Source organism: Taudactylus pleione, unplaced genomic scaffold, assembly GCF_031769625.1.
Source record: "Taudactylus pleione unplaced genomic scaffold, aTauple2 ptg000537l, whole genome shotgun sequence".
In the NCBI taxonomy this organism is placed as follows: Eukaryota; Metazoa; Chordata; class Amphibia; order Anura; family Myobatrachidae; genus Taudactylus; species Taudactylus pleione.
Genome location: NW_028284939.1, coordinates 6,826,334 through 6,847,932, shown reverse-complemented (window position 1 = coordinate 6,847,932; position 21,599 = coordinate 6,826,334). Strand labels below are relative to the sequence as shown.

The 21,599-nt window shown below is 43.9% G+C and overlaps 1 protein-coding gene across 1 annotated transcript in view; it reads left to right on the top strand.

Annotated features, from left to right (window-relative positions):
- The window catches only part of VPS35 (VPS35 retromer complex component), a 98,348-nt gene that overhangs the window by 20,595 nt on the left and 56,154 nt on the right, over positions 1-21,599 (top strand). The window contains exons 3-7 of the mRNA XM_088451077.1: positions 238-334; positions 8,882-9,005; positions 15,807-15,989; positions 16,733-16,967; positions 17,714-17,797. Coding sequence (XP_088307203.1) covers positions 238-334; positions 8,882-9,005; positions 15,807-15,989; positions 16,733-16,967; positions 17,714-17,797 — 723 coding nt within the window. The remainder of the gene's footprint in view (positions 1-237; positions 335-8,881; positions 9,006-15,806; positions 15,990-16,732; positions 16,968-17,713; positions 17,798-21,599) is intronic.

Here is a 21,599-nt window from a genome sequence, read left to right as displayed (position 1 = left end):
TCACACAAGGGGGGGGGAGGGGGGGGGGGGGGGCTTCACGAATGGCAGCCTTGCGCATTTAAATCCCCATTTTTAGATTGCCTTATTACTGCAGGAAGAACCCTCACACAGGGCGTAAAATATACTATAATAAGCTCAGAAATAAAACAGTCTAAGTCATGTGTGGTGTATAATCCCTCCCTGCAGGTAAGCTAGCGGGCCTCTATTTATTTGATGTTTTTTTGCCTCGTTTCTTAGGACAAGAACAAACTGATGGACGCGCTGAAGCACGCCTCGAACATGTTGGGGGAACTGCGCACCTCCATGTTGTCTCCAAAGAGTTACTACGAGCTCTGTATCCTTTCACCCGCTCCACGTCGCGTCCAATGGCTCGGGGCCGAGGTCACATGACGTTTTCCCCTTGAACTGTGTTTGTGTCACTCTGTCCCGGATCAAAGATTTCTCTCCAGGTTACAGATTTCAAAAACCGCGGCTTTTTTTTTTTTTTTAACAATAATGTTTTTTTTATTTTTTTAAAGTGCAAAAGGAAAAAAAAAAAAGGGGGGGGGATTATAAGGGAGAACAACAACAAAAACTTTTATTTTTTTAACAATTATCAATATTACAAATACACTTCGAGAGAATCTGTATAACTTGCTCCTTGGTAATGGGAATACTCCTGCAAGATGCGTTACCCTACAGCTTTGTACTTTGGTTAGTAAATTGAGAACGTAAAAATGAAGTTTCTCTGAGATCCAACCAGTGGAACGTTCCTCTTGATATCTGCTCTGTGCTGTCGGCAGCTGATACAGATCACTTGACAGCCGGTAATGTTGTACACTGGCTGCTTCCAGCTGATGTGATTGTACAGGAGGTGTCGCGAAGCAAACCCTTCATGCTGATTGCAGGATGAGCACAGCACGGTGATTGCTTCTTCAGGTGGCCGCGTTCAAGAGACTAATCAATAAACTTGTTTGTTCCGTCAGACACAGAAACACAAAATGCTACATGAAAACCCACCGGTCGGCCTCTTGGTTATTTTTCATCACTGTACACCCAGTGTAGCATACACAGATGTGTCCTCGTACATCTGTCCTCAATACGCCGCAGCGCGACATGCCTGGCGAGAGGGAGCCGTCTGGTCTCGTGCAACTCTGCTAGCGTCGGGTGTCTTTTTTTTTTTTTTTTTTTGTAGAAAATGCGTCTAGGCTCAAATTCAATTAGCCGCGAAAAGTGGATTGAATTTGCCTTTCTTGCCGCAATGTTTTCTCCATGTGCGTCCCCGCTTTTTGCCCTATTCAATTGTAAAACACGCAAAAACGTGGATAGGCGAATGTTCTGCAAAGTAAAAAGGACCTCTTTTTTGGGGGGGGGGGGAAATCAGTCTGTACCCCATAAAAAGCTTCAGTGAGCCTGGGAATCAATATAGATACTTAGGGCCTGATTCAGAGGCGATCGCTCTGAATCAGGGTGGGGATTTATTTATTTTTTTCGGCCCCCAGGTCGCTCGCTAAGCCGTGGGTGACCACCCACCGCTTTTGCGGGCGGCCTGGCGATGGTTGCGATTATCGCGACCTTCAGGCTTGCGAGGAGACCCTGTGGTAGGGTCTTGGCTCCCGCAAGCCCGAGTGGACTCCCTGCTCTAATAGAACAGGAAATCCACTACTGACATCACGAGAGATGTCAGTAGGGCCGGCCACAAACGCCAGGCGTTCCGTTCCTAAGGCAACGCCTGCGTTTGTGCAGCCACCCCCCCTCCCCGCCTACAAAACGGGACGAGCTGTCGATCAACATCGACAGCCGCCCCGTCTTGTAGCGAGACCCGTTGCGACGGAGCTGCCGTCGCAGTATGGGTCTCGCTCATGCGCACGCCGAAAGTGGCGCATGCGCAGTCGGGGACCATCGGGTCTGAATCGGGCCCTTTGTGCACTTATTTTGGTGCTTTGGGCTGTTACATTAATTTTTGCATGTGTGTGGAAAAATTATAGCAAGGTTTTTTTCTGAAAAATAAGTACTGAGGTTAAATTTGGGGTACCTGAAAATGGGTATTAGTATATTCTGATGTCTCTAAAGTGAAGATTTAAAAAAATCTAAAAAATACACCTTCTGCAGCCCCCCGTGCAATCCCAAAAACACCTGTCCCAACCATAAAGCCCCCCCAAGGTATCAGGCCCCACACTTTTTTTTATTTTTTTTCCCGTTATTTCCAACACACTTTTTTCATTTTCGCCCCAATAATGACGTCTTTTTTGGGGTGAATTAAGTTATTTGCTTTTTAATTTTGTATGCCCTATTAGTCATTAGGGGGGTGTCCAAAGGGTTGTGAACCAAGTCCTCACATTTGTACCCCAAAATATGGATTGTGCACTTCTTTTCTCCTGCCTTTTGCTGGAGAAACTTTTTCGCCTGTCTTTCCCTATGGAGTTTTCGCGTAGGCGAGAACTACGGGAAATTTAATATGGAGATAGAAGCGAAAAGTGCAAATCGGAGAAAACTTTTCTCCAAACGGCACTTTTTCGCGGCTAATTGAATACGGCCCTATGTCGCAATTTGACTAGCGGGCACTAGGAAACTGGCTTATTTATTTGATACGCGGATATCTGTGTGCAACCAAATCTGTAAATGGAACTTGGCGTAGCCCGCGCATCGTAGCACCTCGCATGCTGATTCAGCTACACGGTCGCGCACACACACGTGTCACACATCAATTTAATCAGTGCAGTCTCCCGGGGCGTCCTAGTCGCATGGCATTGTGACTTAGACGCCTTGTCGGCATAAAAGACGCCCAGGGTTAGCAGAATTTCCGTGGACCTTGCGCGCCGAGGGGGTCTATTTTTTTTCCGTATGAAAGTAAATGAAAAAAGTTAGCTTTTTATAACCCCGGGAGGGTTAGGTTTAGGGTGCAGGGGGGGTTAAGTTTAGGCACTAACTGGGGGAGGGTATCACCACTTAATGAACAGTCACTTTTCATATCACCTTTTATGTTTGTTTTTTATTCATGTAATTTTTTCACATATATTTTAACCCTTTTTCAGCACTTATTAACTACTCGCACACATCTATACTTTACACTGCATTGTCACTCTTTTTCGTGCGATGCCCTGGGGGTGTCCTGGGCTGGATGATTTTTGGGGTGCCTTGCACCCCAGACGTGAACCCCTTAGTGTTAGGGACTGCTAGTGACAGAGAAGCTGTGACGTGGCCTAGCAGCTTCCCATGGATCTGCAAATGCATGCAACTAATCTCTCTGAATTTCTGTCACCATATAGTCTTCATGTATTGTTGATGGTGCAATTCAGTGTGCTGAGGAAAAATAGGGGGTTAAACCCCCCCCCCTTTTTTTTTTTAACTACATGCTATGACCCCTCCCTTTCATGCACCTGAAGAGTACTGCCAGATTGATTTGAGCAGCTGCCATTTTCCATTTTCTACTAACTGGGGGAGGTTAGGGTTAGGCACTAGGGTGGGAAGTTAGGGTTAGGCACCCCTAAGGGACGGTTAGGGGGGGGGAGGGGAGGGTTAGGGTACTTACCTTCAGCTGTCGGGATTTCGAACCGCCGGGCTGCAAATTTTGGTATTTGATCCGGCCAGCATTATATACCGATTCCATTGGAACGACCCCTAAGCCTCCTAATCGGGGCAGGCAAAATATAATCAGATATGTACACAAAGAGAAGAGAAGTAGGGCTGGTTGCTGGGGCACTCTTAGATAAATACGGTTAAAATATAACTTTTATTAGATATAAATCAATAAAATATATGGTACCATATTTCCCCCAAAAAAGTCAGTCAAATACACATTGATCTGATTAAAGCACAAGATGCTGAGGTAATCCTCTGGCGAAATATTTAACAAGTTATTACCATTCCAATGGGTGTATAACCGTATTAATTAGCAAAAATAGAGAGATTTTACCATAAGATGGGTAAAACAAATAGGAATATGGTTGTGGTGCTCTGCCAATCGTCATTAGGGTCCCATATATTCCTCTTTAGCCTACGGCACCTGGTATTCCCTGGGGGTCTCCCCTCCAAGTACTGGCCAGGCCTATCACCATTTAGCTTCCAAGATCAGGCGAGATTGGGCACTCTAGTGATGTATGGCTGTAGTAATAGTCCTATGAGGAAAGGTAGATTACCCCCGCCTAGGCCAGAGCAAGAACACACCCAAAAAATATAAATGTACGACTATCACAATGAGAAGTCCATTTTTTAATATTAAAATATTGTGTTCCAAAAAAGTTGACGCATGAGCATGCTTTAATTGTTACACATAGATTGTAAACAAACAGTGTCAAATAAGTTGTGCAGACGAACATATGTATTATGGTTATAATTCGTGTAACAATTTTCAAAAGGGTATGATAAATCGCACTTAAATCCGAATGGGATATTCACAGTGAATGCATATATGTTACCAGATATCACATAATAAGCTATATGACTCACCCTTAATAGGAAATGTCATAAAACAGATAATTTCAACTGATAATAGAATTTTTAAGGCAATTGTGATATTCACTAAGATAGTTGGATTTCTTAGCATACATGCATAGAGGGTAGCCTGCTATTAGTTAGATGAACGCCCAAGAGGGTAAGGTTATATATACTTTTACAAAACAGCGTATATATGAAGCTAGCTGCAGGACATACTGATCCTAAAATAGGTGCATGTCATATAAGTATAATAACATAAAGTCATTGCATCCATATAAATATTTAGTGTGTTTTTCACCATGTATCTCTCTAGGTTGCTAGATATACGTGCAACACATGTTAAAAAGCTAATTACAGGACACACTTATCCTAATGCAGGTGCATAACACTGTATCCCCTTACGTTGCTCAATATATGTATCATATGCGCATAAGACTAGTTGCAGAACATATTAATCCTAGAGCAAGTACATATCACAGTGGTTTGGTAATATTAGTCTTGGCAGCAGGGAATAAGTAGCCTGCTCCAATAATAAACCCATGTATAACTGAAATAAAGCACATCAATCCTAGGTTAATAAACGTTAACCATCTTGGTTAATACGATACCATTCCCATTGTGGTGGGAGCCCAGGGTCCAGTCCGTGCACTGACTGATTGGTTCTTCCGCTGTGGTAAATGAGGACGCGCGTTTCGCCCGACTGAGGCCTTGTTCACCTCGTGTGTGTTATGTCACACACACAGCCGCTACTTAAATAGATAGATTATACATATCTCCCGTCTTCTGGGAGATATCATTGGATAGTAAGAAGTTACCCGGGGGATAGGCCAATCCCATCGTATCGTCCCTATGCAGTCATATGACTGATCCATGCAGCCAATCTCAACACTAGTGTAGTAAAGCATGCTGGTATACGTAGTCTTATTCCACATAGTTAGCTATTCAGAATAGTGGAGTAAAGCACTAGTAAAGTAAAGCATGCTGGTATACGTAGTCTTATTCCACATAGTTAGCTATTCAAAATACAATGATAGATTAAGATATATGTATGTATATACGAACAAAATTTAAGTCTTAGATAGATAGAGGGATTGAAAGGGAAAGCGAAGATAAAAGTTGTTGCCCTCAAACTTATTTTCCTTTTACTCGGTATAGTTCAATGTACTACAATACTATTTTGGGATAAATGTGGATAGCTCTCATATAAATCAAGATCGATCATACTTCAGAATATCTATCAGAATCCAAATTCATAGATCTTTTATAGTGTACATAGAAAACATTATAATGTAGTCAGATTGTATGAGTCTCCACCAAGGAATACAGCCTGTGAACATTATACCTCTTTTCCACCAAAAACCCAGGTCCGACCTGGGTTTTTGGACATGGTTCCAACCCTGGTCAGACCCATTTACACTGCACCTTTTGATCTGGGTTACTCCCAGGTCAGCCCTGTTCACACTGAACTCAGGTCTGCCCTGCTAAACTTGTGAGGTCATAAAAAGTGGGAGGTGAATGCCCCACAACCACCAATCTGCTCATTTTAGGCATGATCCAGGTCAGATAACCCGGGTTGCACCGTTTACACTGCACCATTACCTGGGTCCATCCTGGGTCCAACCCTGGTAGCTACCTGGGTTGGATTGCAGGGTCACTTGACCCAGGTTATTTTTCAGGGACCCTTTTACACTGAGCTGCGACCCGGGTAGAGCCAGCAAAAACCCAGGTTTTTGCTCTGGTGTAAAAGGGGTATAAGTGACATAACATATTATGTATTTGCTAAGCAGCAGACATCTAAGGTCTCATTTGCGTCTCATTAACCCTTCATACACTGCTGCTTAATTTATCAAATTAGTGTGAATGCTGTGTTTACTGACCAAATAGTCTGTATAGGGAAAAAGCAAAAAGGTAATATTTGTTAACAAAAGTTGATATAGCATAGATATTAAATCTAGTTTCTTAATACAATTTGGTAAATAACCAATCCTCAATCAGTGTCACTGACACAGTGGGTACATAATAATGTATAAAAATAGACAGAATGTGTGAAATATGTGAATAAATGGGTAAGTATTATACCACTGGTGAGAAATGCAAACTTGATTTAACATTGATATAATCAACAAGTGAGCATATAGAACATACAGCATATGGACATTAGTAACATAATATATTATGTTATGTATTTTCTGAGCAGCAGGCTTCCAAGGTCTCATCTACATCTTATTAACTCTTCATAATCTGCTGCTTAGTTAACCAAGTTAGTATGAATACCACATTTACTGATCAATTAGTCTATGTATTAATAAAGGTTGATATAGCATAGATATAATAAATCTTAGCTCTTTTAGAGAGAGGCTTATTTCTTTATAACACAATATGGTGAGTAACCAATCCTCAATCCGTGTGACTGGCACAGAAGGTGCATAAAAATGTATAGTAATAAACAAAATATGTGAATAGTTAGGTATTATACCACTGGAGAAAAATACAAACTTGATTTATAAATGATATGATCAACGTGTGAGCATGGAAATAGTAAAGAAGAGTTATTAGAGAAATATTTTTTTAAATGTATGCAAAGTGAATTGGTGTGTGTGTATAAGACAAAACATAGTAGGGTAGGTAAATCGATCAAAACAATTCTTCTAAGTGGAAAAAACAACACGTGAGGCAAAATACACACAGGGAAAAGAGGAATCTGGTGAGTAAAAGAGAAGAGGGGAACGTGAAGGAGAGAGAGAGAGTGACAGATCATACACCCTTAATCCAATATGATATTTTAATAAATAAGATCCTACTATAATTTCATAAATGTAGTATACTAGTATCTATACCACATGTGTACCCACACGGCTCTTATTTCTTAAAAGATTTTAGGTCTAAAGGTGCATACACACACACAACGATTGAGTTAATGAACGATTTTAGTAAACGATTTTCTACCTTGAAAAAATGAACTAAAATCGTTTACTAAAGTTGTTCATTTACTATGTTCATTTAACGATTTTTATGAACTACAAACGATTTTTGCATATTAACTTAATGAAAATCGTTGAGTTGACAAGTCTGACTAAACTACAAACGTGAACGCGCATGAACAATAATCGTTCGTTGTTTGACTCCGAAAGTGAACGATTTTTTCAAACTATTATCGTTAAACGATATCGTTTAACTATAATCGTTCAAAAAATCGTGTGTGTGTGTATGCACCTTTACCAATTGTCAATTATATGTTTGAGCTTTGATCTAATTAGAACATTATTATGTGACCCTTAAAGTCAAAAAACCTTAGATAGTAAGGCAAATATTCCCTAGGATCTATATCCTCACAATCTAAGTAGTGTTATCCTTAGGAAAGGTGTCCTTCTGAGTAAGTCATGAAGGAATTTATATCTCCAAGGTAGTTACCATGAAAAAAGTGTATTGGATTTGGTTATTTGGAGGAATACGCTATTTATATATTCGTTCATTCCGTGTGGATTGAGGTCACATATTGATCTTCTCTAACCCAAATGCCTGAAGTTCTTATAATATAATCAGACAATGACCACTATTTCTCTCCAATCTCATATATATATGTCCAGTTTGGACGCAAATCGATCGTTTTAGTGTTCTTTTTGAAGGGATTATTTCTCCCTGTATGACCTTAAGGATTTTTACTTGGCCAAGGTTGTTGCATACAATCTAATAAAGTACCCATTTTAAAAATAATCGCTGCATTAATTATGAGGCTGTAACAGCTAGTATTTGGTGGCCCGAATAAACCATTTTCATCAGGGAGACCTATATCTGACCTGGAGTTTAAAGTTTCCTCGCTCCACAGGACTCTAAATGTATAGATTGTGCCAACGGCTCTAGTAAATTCCTCACCATGTTAATCAGTCACAAATTAAGAGACACTATAGGACAGGGGGCCTGATTCAGACCCACTCGCGAGCGGCTGTCCGCTCGCAAGTGGGTCGATGGTCTGCACTGAGCATGTGGGCTATTCTTAGCAGGGAAAATATACCCAATTAATAAATATGGATCATTTTACTTAATTTTTCTCTCCACTTTTCAGTATTATTATTTTGAGTTGGTATAAAGCTGGTGTTGCTCAGAGTTGTCAATTAAATGTTATTTTATTGACGCTAGAGACATTAAGTTAAGAATCTGGTTATTTTGCATTATGGATATATATTTTTTTTATTTCATTTCTCTTGATATCTTTTCATTTTTTTTCATGTGAGGCCGGCGCATGCCTTGTTTACTGAGGTCAGATGAATCCTCACCAATGAGCAGTGCTGTAATGGCACCACCTCATGGCCACAGTACTGTTGAAGTGAAATACAGATAACCTTACCAAACTGGTGTTTAAGTGATGCATCTCAGACTTGGCGAGTGACGGGGGGGGGGGGAATATTTAGTAATGCATTTATACATTTCATAGAATAATGAATTTCCCTAACGAGTTCTACAACAGACATGGCCATCTCCGATGAGCTGCATTACCTGGAGGTATATCTGACGGATGAGTTTGCTAAAGGAAGGAAAGTGGCTGATCTCTATGAACTTGTTCAGTATGCAGGAAATATCATCCCCAGGCTGTAAGTATACTTGTTGCTGTGTTCATCTCAGCTTCCAGTTGTTGTTTCTGTGCGTAACACTCTTGTTAATAGTTTAAATATTAAATAGTTTTCTCTAGATTCAAATTTTTGTTTTGGAACACCCCTGCAGGCCAATAGCCGTCATCTTACAAATGCATTTTCTGCTAGGTCCAATAATGATGAAACATCATCTGGTATTCTGGATCTGTTTTGTGATGTGGCAGTATGTGTGTCCAGGCCTTGGCTAGCAGTGTGTGCTGGGAATTGTAGTTCCTTAGCAATTAGCGATCCACATGTTGCTCACCACAAATGTACAGTATCTCCAAGACATTGTCTGTCATTAGTTTTAAAAGTCTATTTTTACAATAACTTAACATCCTAACTTATATGTTTAGTTCATGTTACGCCTCTGGGGTAAGGAGTACAGATAAGTAAACTTATATTAAAGTAAAACAGACACTGGTTATAAACACTTACTCTTTTGGAGTATTTTCAAACATCCTAAAAAAAAAGCAATGTGGCCTTCGTGTCGTGGGACATGATTGAGAACTCCTCCCTAGTTGTCCTCCACGTGCCTCACAATTAGTGCACGCACCTCCCTAGCCATTAGTGGAGTGTCATACATGAGAAAGAGGAGCTGGAACAGGCAGACTGCGTAATTTGGCTTAGCTTCATTATTTTGACTTTTCAGCACCCACCTTCCTTTCATGATATATATTTCGCAGTGTCGTTACTTTTCTTTTGCCAGCTTGAATGATTGCACATTTATTAGTTGTGCAATAAAATTAATGGGGGTTTTTTTTTTGTTGCTTTTTTTATTTTTTTTTTATTTTTACATGTATCCACTGTTTTTAACTATCTAATCATTGTATGTGTGTGTATATGTAATATATAATATATATCAGTATTTCTCCTGTGGTGGTGCTAAATGGCAACACACCAGTATGGAAAAGACAAGGCGGCACTCTCAGCGATTAGGATCAATCGGTGTTTAAGTGAGCAAAAAACATAGGTACAGATAACGGTCGACGTTTCAAGGCTCTAAAGCCTGGCAGGTACAGTCCTGATGAAAAGGCTTTAGAGCCTTGAAACGTCAACCATTATCTGTACCTAAGTTTTTTGCTCACTTAAACACCGATTGATCCTAATCGCTGAGAGTGCCGCCTTTTCTTTGCCACACTGGTGTGTTGCTATTTAGCACCACCATAGGAGAAATACTGTTAGATATATCTATCTACTTTAGTGCAGCACTCACATTAACATAGCTCCACAGCAGCGGCGTGTACGGCAGCCAGTCATCTCTGTGTTCTCCCCAGGCTGTTTTTTGTGGGTGCACCACCCGGCATTTTGGGAGCCTGCAAGTGGGGACAGTATCTTGGAGCTGCACAAAAAGGACCAGATCCTACAGACTTTGCAGCTTTTTCGTAATCAGACGACTGGGCCTCTAAGAAGAGGAGAATTAATATATAAAATGTGTTTTCACGTTTAAATCATTATAAGGTCAGGGTTTAAAACATTTTATATTATTGTGAAGGCCCCCACCCGGCTATTTCTTGACGCCACCCGGGCTGGAAAAACTTTCTGCGGAGAACACTGCATCCAGTCCATAGATTCCAGCATATCCAGATGTAAAGAAATTGCAGGCACTCGCCAATGAAAGCAGCTTAGAATATATTTATATAAAGCACTTTACTCAGCTGGATTCATACTTGTCGTGAGCTTTACTGCTTGTCTCCGTTTATGGCTGGAAAAAGGTTGGTGAGGCCAACCGGAACGGCGCTGCTATACTGTGAGCAAATAAATATAACCTTAAGCTGTTATCATTGGTGAGTGCCTGCAATGTCTTTTCTTCTATATATACTGTGTGTGTGTGTGTGTGTGTGTATATGTGTATATATAATATATCTCTATCAATCACCATAAGCTGGCACTCCTTTGTACTCAAAATCGAAAAAATGGTAACTTGCCTTGTTGCCCTCCCCGGGTGTCTGTCGACTCCCCGATAATATAAACAATGAAGTGATAACGGCGGCACTCAAAAGGACTGCAAATAAGCGTACACAGACTGACTGGTTACTCCAACGTTTCAGTCTCCTTTATTGGAGAGTTTCCTCAGGGAAATCTCCAATAAAGGAGTGTGTGTGTGTGGGTATATGTATGTATGTTTGTGTGTATATATATATATATATATATATGTGTGTGTGTATATATGTGTGTGTGTGTGTATATATATTAGGGATGTGCAGGCTCGGATAGGTTCGAGTTTGCACGTGGAGTTTGGATTTTTCCCTCTAAAAAAACGGAACTGAGAGAGAGGCAAAACGTCATCTTACATGGACGAACATCATCATTCCTGGACAAAAGTCCAGGAATGAGGATGTTCGTCCATGTAAGATGACGTTTTGCCTCTTTCTGAGTTCTGTTTTTTTGGAGGGAAAAATCCAAACTCCACGTGCAAACTCGAACCTATCCGAGCCTGCACATCCCTAATATATATATATATATTTTCATTCATTAGGGGTGAGCGGGTTCGGTTTTACTCTGTTCTTATCGCCACTTTACCGCAAATTCGTATTTATTATATTGGCTATCCAAAACACATGATAGGCGATAGCCAATAAAATGCTGTTTAAAGATCCGAGTAAAACCGAACCCGCTCACCCTTAATAAATATATATATATATATATATATATATATATATATATATATATATATATATAATGTTTGTTTGTTTGCTCAATTGCGACCAAACATTTCAAGCGATTGAATTGAAAATTGGAATAAGAATAGTTTAGATTTAGAGGCTGGATTAGAACATATACTGTAGTCTATTTGTTTTCCCTTATCTCCAACTGAATAGCACTGAAAAAAAGGAAAAGAATATACAGATGTGTCCACATACATCTAGCCTCCTTGCACACTAAACAGCCCTTCTAGTCCCGCCATGCCGTTGCGCGACTGTAGCGCCTAGCGTTTTTTTTCATGCCACTTTTTACATTCAAATGTGTCTAATTTGCATAGCGATGCAAATAGTTAGTACAGGCAGCTTATGCTGATTAAAATGATATGCGGCATGCCTATGTTCTGTGAGCGAGTACGGGTGTATCTGCATGCGAAATGCTACGTTAGTGTCAACGGCTGTAACACTGTAACGTAGCGTTTCGCATGCAGATACACCCGCAGTCTCACCTAGAACATAGGCATGCTGCATAGCACAAGCAGCTTCTTCTGATTAAAATATCTATTTGCATCGCTATGCAAATAAGATGCATTTGAAGGTAAATTGTTGCACGAAAAGACGCTAGGTATAACAGTCACACGGAGCTCCCGCGTCATGTGGTGCGACTTGTAGCGCATGGAGGATAGCTGTATGTGGACACATCTGTAGCATTACTGTATTTCCCCAGCAGATGGTTCTATGCACTTTCCACTATAGTTTGCTTCCAGTGTTTGAGCAATTAAAAAAAAAAAAAAAAAAATGTCCTTTAAGGCTACAGCAGCAAACATTGCTCACAGTGGAGAAACTTCTGTACAAACACAAATGAGAGCGCACGTGCTAGCTCAGCGACAGATGAAGCTTCGAACATCTGAGACCCCAGAGCAGACTATTATGCGCCCACAGGCTGCTGCTGACTATTAAAAACTATTTTGAGCATCCCAATCAGGCAAACAGCATGATGCAAGGCTTCAACAGCAATGTGTTACACACGCTAATTTGAAGTCTGCTAATTGGTCTTCTATGCTACAGGCGGCATTTCACTATGATCCTTTTATTGAATACAGCGCTCATCTTCTAATAACAATCGGGAAGATGGAGGAGGAGTGCAAACTATGGGGGCGATTCAAATTAGCGCATTGTGAATAGCCCCAGGAACCGCTGTTAGCCTGACTAAAGGAATTCTTCTCGTACCCTCCCGAGGGTACGAGCAGAAATACGACTAAAGTGCCGTCCGCAAGGCTGTTTTCCGGCTCAGCGTGGCGTTAACAGCCTTGTGGCTGGCACTTTAGTCGGAGAATGCTGGTTAGCGTGACTAAACACTCGCGGTAAGGGGCATTCTCTGACTTCAGTGACTTTTGTTGGACTTAACAGAGCACTGAATTAAATGGCTCTGGGAACTTCCTCCCGGCGCTATTAACAGCGTGCTGAATTGAATTGCCCCCTATGTAGCGGTACGGGATTTAGGGCCATATCTAATTTGCCCCAAACACTCTTTGGGCGCTAATTGATCCCCGCAATCGGCGAAAAACGGGGATTTTTCTCTGATAATTCCCCATTTTCGCCGATATTTTCTTTTCTCCATATCTTATTAATTCGGCCGCATTAATAGGATAGTTCGCCTGTTAACACATAGGAGCTGCGATAAGCTCGCAGCCCTATGTGTTCTCACCTTTTTGGGGCGAAGAAACAGCACGTATCGAGGGATTATTTTTCGGGACACATCTGGTCCCGAAAAAACCCCCCTGATAAGTGCCGTTGTCAGACCAACTTCTGGGCTAAGTGGATAGCCCCGGGCGAGCTAATTAGCCGCTGTAATTTACCGCGGCTAATTGGATATGGCCCTATGTGTTACGAGTCTCAGAAAAAATATAATCAAAACTACCATTTCGACAGTATCTACAAAGGGAGAAAATGTACTCCTACCCAGAATTCCCATGATACCTACGGATCTACCATTTTAATGTAAGCGTCTCCAATTCCCCCTGAAGCGAATTAGCACCAGAAACATTAGATGTCTACAAAACTGGCCTGCAGTGACCTTCACTAATATTGTTTATGTTCTGCATAATATTACTTTAAGCGTCACACAGATGTCTGCATACAAAATCCCCTATCAATTTAATTCTAATTTCGTTTGGTCATGGACTTGCCCGGGCAATGCCGGGTACTACTTTCCCTACCAGTGATCACGGTCTGTGTCTGACCCCTACTGACCTTTGCTTTCCCTACCAGTTACCTGCTGATCACTGTGTCTGATCACTACTGACCTGTGCTTTCCCTACCAGTTACCTGCTGATCACTGTCTGTCTGTCCCCTACTGACCTGTGCTTTCCCTACCAGTTACCTGCCGATCACTGTCTGTCTCACCACTACTGACCTGTGCTTTCCCTACCAGTTACCTGCTGATCACTGTCTGTCTGTCCCCTACTGACCTGTGCTTTCCCTACCAGTTACCTGCTGATCACTGTCTCACCACTACTGACCTGTGCTTTCCCTACCAGTTACCTGCTGATCACTGTCTCACCACTACTGACCTGTACTTTCCCTACCAGTTACCTGCTGATCACTGTCTGTCTGTCCCTTACTGACCTGTACTTTCCCTGCCAGTTACCTGCTGATCACTATCTGTGTCTGACCCCTACTGACCTGTACTTTCCCTACCAGTTACCTGCTGATCACTGTCTGTCCCTTACTGACCTGTACTTTCCCTACCAGTTACCTGCTGATCACTATCTGTGTCTGACCCCTACTGACCTGTACTTTCCCTACCAGTTACCTGCTGATCACTGTCTGTCCCTTACTGACCTGTACTTTCCCTACCAGTTACCTGCTGATCACTATCTGTGTCTGACCCCTACTGACCTGTACTTTCCCTACCAGTTACCTGCTGATCACTGTCTGTCTGACCCCCTACTGACCTGTACTTTCCCTACCAGTTACCTGCTGATCACTGTCTGTCTGTCCCTTACTGACCTGTACTTTCCCTACCAGTTACCTGCTGATCACTGTCTGTCTGACCCCCTACTGACCTGTGCTTTCCCTACCAGTTACCTGCTGATCACTGTCTCGCCACTACTGACCTGTACTTTCCCTACCAGTTACCTGCTGATCACTGTCTGTCTGTCCCTTACTGACCTGTACTTTCCCTACCAGTTACCTGCTGATCACTATCTGTGTCTGACCCCTACTGACCTGTACTTTCCCTACCAGTTACCTGCTGATCACTGTCTGTCTGACCCCCTACTGACCTGTTCTTTCCCTACCAGTTACCTGCTGATCACTGTCTGTCTGTCCCTTACTGACCTGTACTTTCCCTACCAGTTACTTGCTGATCACCGTCTGTGTCTGGCCTCTACTGACCTGTACTTTCCCTACCAGTTACCTGCTGATCACTGACTCACCACTATTGACCTGTACTTTCTCTACCAGTTACCTGCTGATCACTGACTCACCACTATTGACCTGTGCTTTCTCTACCAGTTACCTGCCGATCACTGTCTGTGTCTGACCCCCTACTGACCTGTTCTTTCCCTACCAGTTACCTGCTGATCACTGTCTGTCTGTCCCTTACTGACCTGTACTTTCCCTACCAGTTACCTGCTGATCACTGTCTGTCTGACCCCCTACTGACCTGTGCTTTCCCTACCAGTTACTTGCTGATCACCGTCTGTGTCTGGCCTCTACTGACCTGTACTTTCCCTACCAGTTACCTGCTGATCACTGTCTCACCACTACTGACCTGTACTTTCCCTACCAGTTACTTGCTGATCACCGTCTGTGTCTGGCCTCTACTGACCTGTACTTTCCCTACCAGTTACCTGCTGATCACTGTCTGACCACTACTGACCTGTACTTTCCCTACCAGTTACTTGCTGATCACCGTCTGTGTCTGGCCCCTACTGACCTGTGCTTTCCCTACCAGTTACCTGCTGATCACTGTCTGACCACTACTGACCTGTGCTTTCCCTACCAGTTACCTGCTGATCACTGTCTGTGTCTGACCACTACTGACCTGTGCTTTCCCTACCAGTTACTTGCTGATCACCGTCTGACCACTACTGACCTGTGCTTTCCCTACCAGTTACCTGCTGATCACTGTCGGTGTCGTCTACGTCAAATCCTTTTCGCAGTCGAGGAAGGACATCCTGAAAGACATGGTGGAGATGTGCCGGGGGGTTCAGCATCCTTTAAGGGGACTCTTCCTGCGCAATTACCTCCTACAGTGCACTCGGAATATCCTGCCGGATGAAGGGGAACAGACCAAGTAAGACTGTTGGGGGGGGCTGTATAAGCTGCTGTAGAGCAGAGACCAATAAAATGAGCCAATCAGAACATAAATATATCCTTTGCTGGAGGCCATTTTATTGCGCCACTGGTGTTCAGGCATTTCAGCGCTCAGGAAAGATGGCGACTGCCACCGTAGATTGCTATGGTTTAGTGGGTTTGCTTTTGAATGCTTCTTAATTGCGTCACGTACACCATTGAAAACCATATTAATTTCTGTGTTTTCTAACGTCCACAGTGGTTCAGGTTCATAATATCATGTCATTTGTGATAGTAATAGTGACTGTTTCATCATCATCACTGTGCTAAGGTGCATAAACACGGTCAGATTTGTCAGATGAACGATTTGACCAACGATTTGAACTATGAACGATTTTTGACTGCATTAAAATTACTGAAATCGTCCAAAACTGACTGCAACACATCAGATGTCAGATATCATTATCTGACCATCGGGAACGCGCATTGTTCAGACATGTCAGACATGTCAGATATGCCATATTTTCCTTCAGATATGAGCGATTGCACGATTTTTTTTAAATCGTTATCGTTCAGATCTGAAGAAAAATCTGACCGTGTGTATGCACCATTAGATTTTAGCTTGGTTGGTTCCACAAGCTGCATAGTGTGGGTGCTGGAACTATGACAGACGCTCTGGTGCCTGCGGATGGTTATGTTATTGCAGATTGTGACACCTGACCTATTGCTCTCTGTGTTCTGCAGCGATATCACTGTGTCTGGCAGCGAGGAAGTCACAGGCGATATCAGTGACTCCATGGATTTCGTGCTGCTGAATTTCGCGGAGATGAACAAGCTGTGGGTGCGGATGCAGCACCAGGGGCACAGCCGGGATAAGGAGAAGAGGGAGCGGGAGAGACAGGAGCTCCGCATTCTGGTGGGAACCAACTTAGTCAGACTTAGCCAGCTGGAAGGAGTGAATGTCGAGCGGTACAAGCAGGTGTGTATTATTTATTCATAATTCTTTGTATAGCGCGCACGTATTCCACTGAGCTTTACAGAGAATATTTGGTTGTGGTTTGGGATTTTAGGGAGGTAACTCAGGTAAACACAGAGAGAACATACAAACTCTACACAGCCAAGGTGGAAATCAAATCCAAGACCTCGGTGCTGTGAGGTCTGTCTCCTCTCTCCTCACCTGCATCCCATGCATAACAGATCCGGGGAATATTAAAGATGTCCCTGCCGCCTTTGTATCTTGAGTGAGATTAGTTTACAGACAGTTACAGCCGTTCTGTTCTGAACCTGGCTCTCCGTTCTCTAGTTGAACTCCTTCAGCTTTAAGTCATTGGAGGTAATTGAGAGTTATGTTTATAGGTTGCCATGAATGTTGCAATCAGATCACTTTTTATTCAATCAAAGATTCGATTGACGCATAGGTGACATTATGACCGAATGGAGCGATGACCTGATTAGAAAAGTTTCATTCAAAAGGATCGTTTTTAAATCTGATTCAAGAGTCTGCGCTGAAAATGTCAATCGCCTGTCTGATCAAACCTGGGAACATATTTTAAAGCAAATGCTTGTTATTTAAATTTATAATCTACAACATGTCTCATCGGTATCTCAGTTTGCCCGTAAGGAGATACAATGTTTCTTTTTAAACCCAATTTGTGCGCGGCCAGCGTTGGTCCCTCTAGAGTCACAGTTGCCTTGTATGAACGCGGCTTTCTCTCGCTCTTTCAGATCGTGTTACCTGGGATCCTGGAGCAGGTTGTGAATTGCAGAGATGCGCTGGCTCAGGAATACCTGATGGAATGTATCATACAGGTGAGCAAATAGGTTATTCCCCTTTTATGATTTCAGAAGTGCTTTGCAGACCTTTTATTTTCTGTGCGTGTTTTTACTCTCGTAGTAATGATGGTTGCCGCATTTGCTTGTCGGCCGTTAGTGAGTTTATTTTATTATCCATTTATTTATAAAGCTCCAGCGCTCTGTAAGCACTCTACAATTGGCGATAAACGCAGTAATAAAATAAAAGCAACCAATGAGAGTGGATGAGGGGCTCTGGTCCTGTGCAGAGCGGAAGGGTCAAGTTGGCAGATCTTCTTAGTTGAAGGAAGGTCCGTATATTGGCATAGTTTTGCTAATATATTGTTTCTACTTCAGGGTCCATAGGGGGTCCACAGGGTTGACCTTGGGGTATAGGTTGGGAACCAAATCCGGGCACCACGCAGTTAAAGCTTTTAGCTCCCAGGATGCACTGGGTCCACTCTCCCTATAACCCCACCCCCAAGCCAGAGGCACCTCAGTTTAAGTTGGTGCCCGGCCGGAGTCGGGTCACCGTTAGCGCAGGGGGAGCTGATTAGCAGCCCCTAAGCTTATTTTATTTTTTTAGGGACAAAGTTTTTTCATGGACTTTGGACTCTTCAGAGCGGCAGCGTCGGACTGTCCATAGGTCGTCTAAGCTGCCGCTCCGTCACCCCGCTGGCGCTGAGACGCCAGTACAGATCTGGGGATCTCAGCGGGACCCCAGAGTCTGTACTAGCCGGACTCTGCGGGCGCCCAGGACTGCTGCCGGATCTACGGGGAGCAGGTAAGGTCGCGGATCACCGCTTGCGGTGATCCGCGCATTTCAAATGCAGTCCTGTGCCTCCGGTCTCAGGGGACAGACCGGAGGCGCCGGCAGTGGCGGCGGGCCCCCCATACCCCGTGTGTCCACTAGACCACCAGGGACTTAGTGTTCGGTGCAGGGAGCCGGCGTCCCGGGGGTTAATAGCCGGCCAGGGGAGGCAGCCTTCCCTGTTACAGCGGCTCCTCCCCTCAGCTCAGCGCGCCTTTCAGTATCCATAGTCTGGCGTCGCTGAGCTGCTTCCTCCGCGGGCCACGCTTCCTCTGAGGTCTCCAGCGGCCATTTTATCTCTGTGGTGCAGCAGAAATCTCTCAGGATGGCAGTGAGTCCAGTCCCCCTGCGTACCTCACCATCGGGTCAGTGTACACAGCGCTGTAGCCTTCCCAGACACTGAATCTGGGCAGTTGAATGCAGTGTAATAGTGCAGTATATTATATGACATGTTTATGTATATATGTATATATCTGCATTGTATGTGACTTATGCTAGTGCTGACTGTACTTTATTCTCTCACCTGTCAGTGTATATCTATCCCTTTTCTTTATCTGCCCTAATACAGCTGTACTTAGGGTGGTTCTGAGACCTCACATTTATATACTTGTTAATATTTGTGTGGTTTGTCACATACTGTTGCGTGCTGCACGTTGCCATATTTTAGATGGAACTGTGTGTTGCATACGCTGAAAATGGGTCCCTGCAGCTAATTTTTGGCATCAGTCAGGACCAGTATAGTGCTGCTTAATATTTCCGCCAAGATTGGTCAGATATGTCTGACCAGGAGATAGAGCGTTATACTGCACCCATTTTTACTATCCTGCAAGTCATGTGCTGCAGGTGTTAGTGCGGAGGATTTGACTCATAAAGGGTTCTGTATGTGGCGTCATCTGGTGCCGGCCTCTTTCACGACCCCCTTGGGCGGTTTGTTTTCTCGGGATCCTCTCAATTGCGGATCGCCGGGCGGGCCCCATTGTTGTACCTCACTTGGGGTTACTTCACCATACTGCCCTTTTCATCTCAGGGTATCTCGCAGCTTCTTGCACTCTTCCCCTGTGACACAGACTACCGCTCCCTGCAGGGGTTTTTCGCAGTATATGAATTCCCCCTGGTGCCACAATAGTCTGTCATTCCCCTTGCAGGGATTACCACAACAGCCACCCTGGGTGGATGTCGTTTTCTACTGACGCCCTGTGGTTACTTCCCAGTTGGCTCTGCCGTGAACTGGGTACTGTTCGGGGCTCTTTCCCTCTTACACGGGGGGGAAGCCTATTTCAGGTATTATTATCCCTGCTTTAGGGCTGGTAGCAGGTCCATTCTGGTTAGAGTGAATGTTGACCTGCACCTGTATCATACACCCTCAGTATTGCGTGCCTTCGGGTTACCTGTTGCTGACTAGCTGGTGGATCGCATAGCGGGACTCTGGCTGTTGCCAGATAGGAGGTGTTACAACAGTGTTTGGCCTCCTGTCCCAAATTCCCTGAGGGTCATCACGAGCCCCTCCTGGGGGGGATGGGCGTGTTACTCGTCTGATTACAGACGTTACTACGCCTCCCATTCCTGCGTGGTCGGATCCGTAGGTGGTAACTCTGCCTGAAATCAGTATACTTGCTTTCAGGAGTTGTTACCCATCCTACCATGGCTATAGCATGGTTGGTTAATACTATTGCATATTGGGTTGATGCATTTGTAACGTTTTTTCCCCTCCAACACGTCGGGGGTTCAAATGTATTTGGTCGCTCACGTAATATATGCTGTTGTCATAGGTGGAAATGCCTATATTGGATACCAGTCTCCTAACTTTCAGAGTTCCGGCTGCGACTGTATCCTCCGTAATACCCTATGGCTGCGCTCTGGGAATGCAGAGGTGCAGATACCATCTTTAGGGTTGATATTGTTTGGTCCTGACCTTGACAAGATTGTAGTAACATTGGCAGTATTACTAACGACAAGTTTACCGCTTTCAGCTATGCCCACTACAAGGCCTCAGACTAAGTCTGTTAAGTCTTTTTTGTCCTCTGGGTCAGCCTAAAGGTCTGTTTCTTCGTAGACTGTCGGCATCTACAAGGGCCGACATATCCAGTACCGAGCAGGCCTGGACTGCCAGCCGATCCTGCTTCTGAACCTACGGATATCTCTTCAGTCTGACGGGACAGGCCTACAACTGGGAGATACCGATTTTCTCAGTTCGACCGGTATTAGTGTCAAGTTGCCGCGGCTACGTGGGTAGGAGGGTACGCCCTCTTTACAAGGGCCTTACAGATCCAGAAAGCTATGCAGTTGTTGCGGTAAGCGGAGCTAATTAGGCCATCCCCACTATCTCAGTGAGGGACTGGTTGTTCTGTTTTCTTTCTGGTGCGGTGGCTGAATGGTCCTCTTTGGCCTATTCTCTGTCTCAATTCCCTGAACCAGTTCCTAAAGCTACCTGGGCTCAGGAGGAAATCCCTATGCTCCATCATACGATGTTTGGAACCTGGGGACTTTAGGGTATCACTGGATATACAGGACGCATGCCTACGGGTACTTACAGAGACCTTTCCTCAGCATGGGCTGAGGTTTGCTGTATCACAGCAACACTTACAATTTTTCGGGCTCTGCCTGTTGGGACTGTCCTCAGCCCCACAGGGGTTTACCAGCGTTTTGGATTTTCTGACAGTTCTTCTGTTCAGTATATCCCAATGCTCCTGTACCTGGACGGCCTCCTGCTCTTAGCGGGATCACCGGGGTACTTTACGGCCAGGTCAGGATGACTGTGGCTTCTTCAGGGTGCAGACGTTTAATCAACGGGGAAAAAGTCCTCCCTGCATCCCTCTCTGGGTATTCTTCATCTAGGATCCCTGCTGGATTCTCAGAATCTGAGAATTCTTCTGGCGTAAGACGGAATCTCCTCTCTTCCATTAGGAGTACATGGTTGTCTGCGCAGTCGACAGATGTCTTTACACTCTGGGATGCATGGTGGAATGGGCTCAGTTCCATTCCAGGCCTTTCCATAATTGGCTCATCTCC